Source organism: Chironomus tepperi, unplaced genomic scaffold (genome assembly GCF_022539635.2).
Source record: "Chironomus tepperi strain 1889 unplaced genomic scaffold, CSIRO-AGI_Ctep_v1 contig_376, whole genome shotgun sequence".
NCBI classification, from domain to species: Eukaryota; Metazoa; Arthropoda; class Insecta; order Diptera; family Chironomidae; genus Chironomus; species Chironomus tepperi.
In genome coordinates, this window is record NW_027226498.1 from 3397482 (window position 1) to 3404146 (window position 6665).

Here is a 6665-nt window from a genome sequence, read left to right on the forward strand (position 1 = left end):
AGAAATGAATGTAGAGCAAAATTATGATGACAAAAATGTTGTGAAAAGAGTTATTTGCTAAATGATTGTAGTTCAATCAGAAACTAATCTGGTTGTGAACGACATATATCTGTAATCAAAAAATTAGAACCAGGATATAAAAAATAATTATTTTTTGAATAATTTTAATTTTTCCTTCAATTTTTATTTTAATTTTTCATCTATAGTTCCTTAATATCTTAAATTTGATATTTTTGATAATTTGATTCCATTATACATAATTTAAAAGCTAGGGTGTGTGTATAATTATTATACTTAATAATTCATAATTATTTTATTTTTATAGTAATCTTTATAGGATATTCTATGATATTCTAAATTTCTTTATTTACGTAATTTTTTTTTCAAAAAATTTTTTTAATTGCGAAGACATTTAAATATTGCAATTGAATACGAATGTACAATTTAATTTAATAAAACTGAGCTGTGATGTCTGATGATTTTACTTATAATTACAAGTTTACCACATTTCTCTAATTATAAATTTCATTTTCATTATTAAACTTAACTGAGATTCCCGATTTTTTTTCCATTTCTAATAAAAATAATAATTAAAATTACGAAAAATTTGAATAATTTTTTTGATCTTAAATTTGAATTTTTTTCGATGATTTTTTTTTCCTGGACGATCACCATTGATAGTGAGATTTCTTATTGCAATTATATTCAATGCAATGATCTTTGAGCTGATTAATTCAGACAAAATTCATGCAATGAAGCGAGGACATTTCACAATTAAACATAAGTCTTTGAGTCACTTAAAAAACACTAATAAATGATCCATTCTCTTGAAAGTAGCGATTATCCTCGTTTTCATTTGTTGAGCTGACATCGTCGCTCTCACTTTCGCCATCTGACGTCGCTGACGGTTTCGAGAGAATGGAATTAATTAAAAAATTAAATGGTGGATATTTTGGTCCAAACATTTTCTTATTAGCTAATAAATTATTGTTGATCTCTTCATCGTCTTTCGATTGTGAGTTTTTTGGTGATTTAGATCGTAAGTCAATTGCCGCTTCCTCATTATTATCATCATCATCGTCATTTGATGCTTTCGAGTTTTTTGACTTTGACGATAAATCGAGTGTCATGTTTTCAGCCTCAGCAGATTGATTATGAGTAGCGTCCATATCCATGTCATTATTACAACTATCACCTATTGATTTTTCAATTGTCTCGTGTGGATCATTATAGCGCATCATTTTTGATTCCATAAGCATATCGATTGCATTACTAGTGCATTTAATTGGATTTTGACTTTTTCTTTTACGTTTTGAACTATTGTTGCTGCTATTATTGCTATTATTACTTGTATTTAAAAGGTCATCATTTTGCATTTGTTGTTGCTGTTGTAATGATAAAACCATCTTGCCGCCCGTCAAATACTCATCACTTTTGACGCGAATCAATGGCGATGAACTCTTCTTTACGCTATAATCATGCGGTTCTGTTTGTGATTCGATGTCACTGCTATTTACATTATTATTATTAATGCCGCTGTGATGTTGTGCAAATGAAATCTCAGAGTCATTAACCGAAATGTCACCATCATCCTCGAAATCACTGACACTTTTCGTATCATTAAATTCACTCGATTTAATCGAATCGATTGACGGCGATGCTGATGGTTGATTGACGTATTGAGATGATGATGGATGTTGCATTTGTGGTACAGCGCTATAACTCATTGATGGTGCTGTAGACGACGGTGGAAAGAACATTGTACGAGCCTGGAAACTTCGTCCATCGTGTGGTGAAATTTTACGGCGTAAATTTGATGAATGGAGCTTTGGATTTGGATTTGCGCTATGTCGATTACGTGAACGACGAGAACTAAACATCATAGTACAACCTTCAACCGTACACTTATGCATTTCTCGAAGGTGAACGGCTGAAAAGTGAATTTTTAGTGCTCCCTTATCGCAAAATGTCTTGAAACAGACATTGCAACGAATACGCTTCTTTCCTGTTGCTGGATTTACAAATGCTGTTCCTAAGTTTGATGGAAATGCATTCATTTGACGTTGTTTACGAACTTTATCAGCTGATGGTTGTTGTTGCTGTTGCTGGGGTGATTGCTGATGATGTGGAGATAGGATTGGTGCTGAAGATTTTTCAGGAGTAACATCATGATGAATTGTTGGAAAATTGTTGTTATTGTTGCTATTATTGTTGTTATTGTTGCTGCTATTATTGTGTGAAATTTTCGAATTTTCATTTTTTTTCTGTGTCTGTTGTTGTTGCACCATAGCTGCCTCATATTCCATCGTTTTCAATTTTTTCATTCTCATCAATTCACTATTTAAATTATTCATGTCAAAAGCCGGATGATGTGTGTGATGTGGATGTGGCGGTGGTGATAGCTGCTGATTTAAACGCGAATAAAATGGGTGCATAATTGATTGCAAATTATTGCTTGCTGCAGCGGCCGCTAATAAATTTTGCGGTTGATTTAATGGCGGTGATGATGGTGGTGGAGGTGCCAGACCAGCCATTAATTGCATTTGTAAGTGTTGGAGTAAATTTAATTGCATATTAAGGCGATGTTGCATTGCTGCCTTCTCCATGTCAGATGGTAGGAAATTTGGGGGTTGTGATGACATCGTGGTTTTGTCAATGTTTATTTCTCGTTCAATTAAGTAAAGTTTAGATCATGAAATTAACTGTGAAATCTGTGAATAGAAGGAAAAGATGAAGAAAAAAAAATTAAGCAAATCATCAATTTAATGATCTTAAAAATGATCGTTAAGTAATTGAAAGTGTATCAGTTTTAATTCATTTCCTTATGTACTAAATACTTTCACATGTATGTATCATCGCTTATTAGTAGTAGCAATTTATTTTATTTTATACAGATCACCCATGTGGTAGTGCTCAAAACTCAATTATATGTTAATATCCAAATGAAATCAAATTTTTTCGATGGGCACGAGACGAAAAATAACTCTCTCATTTTATAGTCAACAAGAACAAAAAAAAATTATGTGGACATGAGAACCAGAAATAAAATGAATACAACAAATTTATTCTGTTCGTTTTATTTCGGGAATGGGTAAACAGGCATAAATAAATAAAATGAGAAGAGAAATAAAAGAAACTTGTATCGCGTTTATGGTCGTTATGATGTTGAAGAGAAAGACTTGTAATTCTTTTTTATGACGAAGAAGACAATGATTGTTAACTGAGTAGAAACGACATAACAGAATGTGGTCTTTTAATCTCAATGGATGTGAAGAATTTCGGGTGACATTGTTGTGATCAGGTTGTAATATAACATGGAATGCTAATCATGAATTGGTATTGGAATGAGTTTTTTTATCATAAAGTTAAAAACAGTTTTAGATGAATTTAAATACAAACAAATGTCTAAACAATTTAAAATTTTTTTTCTGATATCAGGATCAGACTGACTTAATTTCAGTAAATTATTGCATTAAATTACATTACAAGCATCCATCATCATATTGACAACAAATACTTAATGCAAACATTTCCGTCGGCAAAAAGGCCCATTTGCCTATAGAGATCATTTTTCCATGTTCGTTAATGTCGACGCACACGGAACAAATTAAATTATTGAAGAAGTACATTTTGCAGCACTAAGAGAATTAAAATAAATTTAATAATATTTTTCCATAGTGAATGAAAACTTACATGGAATGAAAAGAAAAAAAAAATGTGAGAGAGGAAATGAAATGTTTTAGGCCAAATGAGACAAGAAGGAGAGAAAGAAAAAATACTTAATTTTAATTTATTAAAAAACACTTAACATGCAAAGGTTTCCAAAAAAAAACAACATTGGCGCTCAATTTTTTTTTTTCATTTCTTGTTCGTTGCTGCTTTGTTCATTTGCCGTTTTGCCAAAAAGTACAAAAAAAATCAAGTAAAATGAAATGAAAGAGGAAAAAAATGAAAATTAGAAGAATGAAATTTACTTCATGTTGTTTGTTGTTGCTGTTGATTTTTCTTTTAGTTCGATTCTGGGCACATAATATTTATGACTTTATGCTTCTTGTAATTTCAATTTTTTCTCTCTTCTTAAATATATATATATATTTTTTTAGGAAATATTGGAACCAAGCTCAAAGAATACAAAACAAAAAAAAGAGTTAAATGTTTTATGGACCAACATGCCATACTTTAATGTCTTTAGTATTTGTTCCGAGAGACCTTCAAAAAGTTGTTTGGGTTGTTTTGCATAGAAGCATAAAATTTTCTAATCATAATATTTTTGAGAGGATGACTGCAATTTTTGGTAATTTATGTGAATTCTTGGTAATATTTAATGGACGTCTCTTGGTGATTCATTCTTAGAGGACCTTTGTGTTATTTGAGACTTTTTTAAGTTTAAATGTGTGAATTAGAGGATGGTTGTTGTGTTTATATGGTTATATTTAAAGATGTTTAAAGCAATAAAACAATAATTCAAAAAAATTGAAAATTAAAATTTTATTTGAAATTAAAATACCAAACATTTGAAAATAATTTTACTTTTATAATTTTAATTTAGATATGCCTTTTAGAAATTTTCCAAATCTATATGGAAAAAAAAAATTTAATTTTTTCAAACAAAAGTGACATATTTAATTTTATAACTGACTTAGCTGATAAAATTTTCACATTTTTTGGTTTATTTAATTATTGTTTTAAATTTCTTTATTCAATGTTTATCATTGATAATAAACAAATTTTTCCCACAAAAAGCTAACATAATATTTAAAACCTCCTTATATTATGTTGTCCAAAAACGCCGACAAAGTATCACAAATACCACAAAATACCTCCTTTTTATCAATAATTATTATTCAATATCGCACGGTAAAACTGTATGCAATAATTTCCAGGCATTGTAATTATTGCCATTAAATTCCTCACTTCTTCTTTTACAAAAAAAAACTTCAATTTAATTCACATTTTACAGCCTTATGCAAGTAAAGTATATCTATACACATGGGATTCTCGAAAGAAAAAAAAAATACAAACGAACGAGAAAATGATCAAAAAATCTTAAATAAAATGCAATGCCTGAGGGTGCAAAAAATCGTCTTTATCATTCTTTGCGTTTTGTTATTGCATCATCATACGTGTGTGCAGATCGCATATCCTTTAACGTTATATTTTTATTAGTGAAAGAGGAATGAAGAATCTGAGAAGAAATTAACGACAGTCCAGACTTCCAAGAAATTCGAGAAATCATAAAAATGATTCTTAACTCATTCATTTTGGTCATAAAAATATTGAGAAGCTTGAAAAACACATCAAGCTTAATCAGCGAGAAGCGATTCTAAAAAGATTATTGCAAACGTAACGACTGTCTCTTATTTTTCCTTCTCTTATGAGCAGCAGAAAATGTCATAAAAATCACCAATAAAAACTTGTTGTACAATAATTAGGAAATTTTTAAACTATCAGCATTTTTTGCAGATCGCGAATATTTTTAAGTAGCGTTAAGAATTGAATTTTTACGGTTTTTAAATTTGATCGCACTTTCAATTTTTGTCGGATGAGATAATTGAAAATAAGTGGACTTACCTTAAGAAATTATTCACTTGATATGAATTCACTAAATTTTCTGTATTGTTATTATTTTATAAACTATTTTTTTTTATTTTGTTCAAAAAGTTCACTTCCAAAATTCACAAGATATTTTTTATTTTATTTTTTTTTTGTCTTATTTATTTATGTCCAACAAAAAATGTCTCTTGCTTCCTCGATGCACTTGACTTTACTGATTCTTAGTTCATTCTAAAATTTTAAATTCTTGTTCTTGTTTTTTTTATTCTCTTTTTCAAATATATATTTTTTTTTTGGACAGAGAACAGGAAAAAAATTGAAAACACGTCTGTCTCGTTAGAAAAAATATTAAGCAATGAGAGACGAATTGTGTAGTAACATAAGACAACACTACTCACTGTTTACACATACACAGACAGAAAATGATGCGAAGGGGAAATTTTCAGCTCAAAATTCTGCTTTTTGTTGTGCAACGTACATGTCACGTACACCATTTGAGCAACATGAGATGATTTTGTAAAGGGGAATGAAGCACTAACACATACACATAAGGTAGTAGAAAAAATAATGAGAAGCATTTACACAATGAGACAATATGAGGCAGCTAAACTGGATTATGTTCTTATCGAAAGAAATAATTATTGAAAAATATGGAAAGAGGGCGAGTGAGGAAGAAATCCAGAACTTCTGTTGACCTAAATTTAATATTTTGTCGATTTAATTTTGAATTTATTTTTTTTTTTTTCAATATTAGAATTTTTTGAGAGAACAAATAAAAGTGCTTAATTTACGTTTCCTTTCAAACTGAAAATACATTTTAATTCTCGATAATGAAAGTAATTTATTGATTTATATACTCTATATTAGTATCTTTTATTTACATTGGTCAAGATGAATTATAATATGTTTGAAATAAATTAGAGTAATCAAATTCACAACAATTTAAGATTTGAAACTTGAATATTTTAATATTTTAATTTTTGATTTTCTGTTTTAAAATTTTCTTTATTTTTGTTAAAAAGAACTAATTAGGAAATATTAATTATTTATCATTGTTGATGAAAATATTAATTTAATAGGTAAAGAGCATACTTCTGAGAGCTTGCTCTACT

At 29.1% G+C, this 6665-nt stretch overlaps 1 protein-coding gene across 1 annotated transcript; it reads right to left on the reverse strand.

Moving 5' to 3' along the window:
- Nucleotides 1-253: 253 nt before the first annotated feature.
- Nucleotides 254-5884, reverse strand: LOC139095870 (myb-like protein M). Its single transcript, XM_070647409.1, has 2 exons — nucleotides 5572-5884; nucleotides 254-2711 (listed from the first exon to the last, which is right to left on the reverse strand). The coding sequence occupies exon 2, from the start codon at nucleotides 2640-2642 to the stop codon at nucleotides 798-800; it is 1845 nt and encodes a 614-aa protein (XP_070503510.1). The 5' UTR covers nucleotides 2643-2711; nucleotides 5572-5884; the 3' UTR covers nucleotides 254-797.
- Between the last annotated feature and the right edge of the window lie 781 nt (nucleotides 5885-6665).

What these genes read in the sequence shown, in the direction of transcription:
- LOC139095870 (XM_070647409.1), bottom strand. Translation starts at nt 2,642, where the DNA reads ATGTCATCACAACCCCCAAATTTCCTACCATCTGACATGGAGAAGGCA.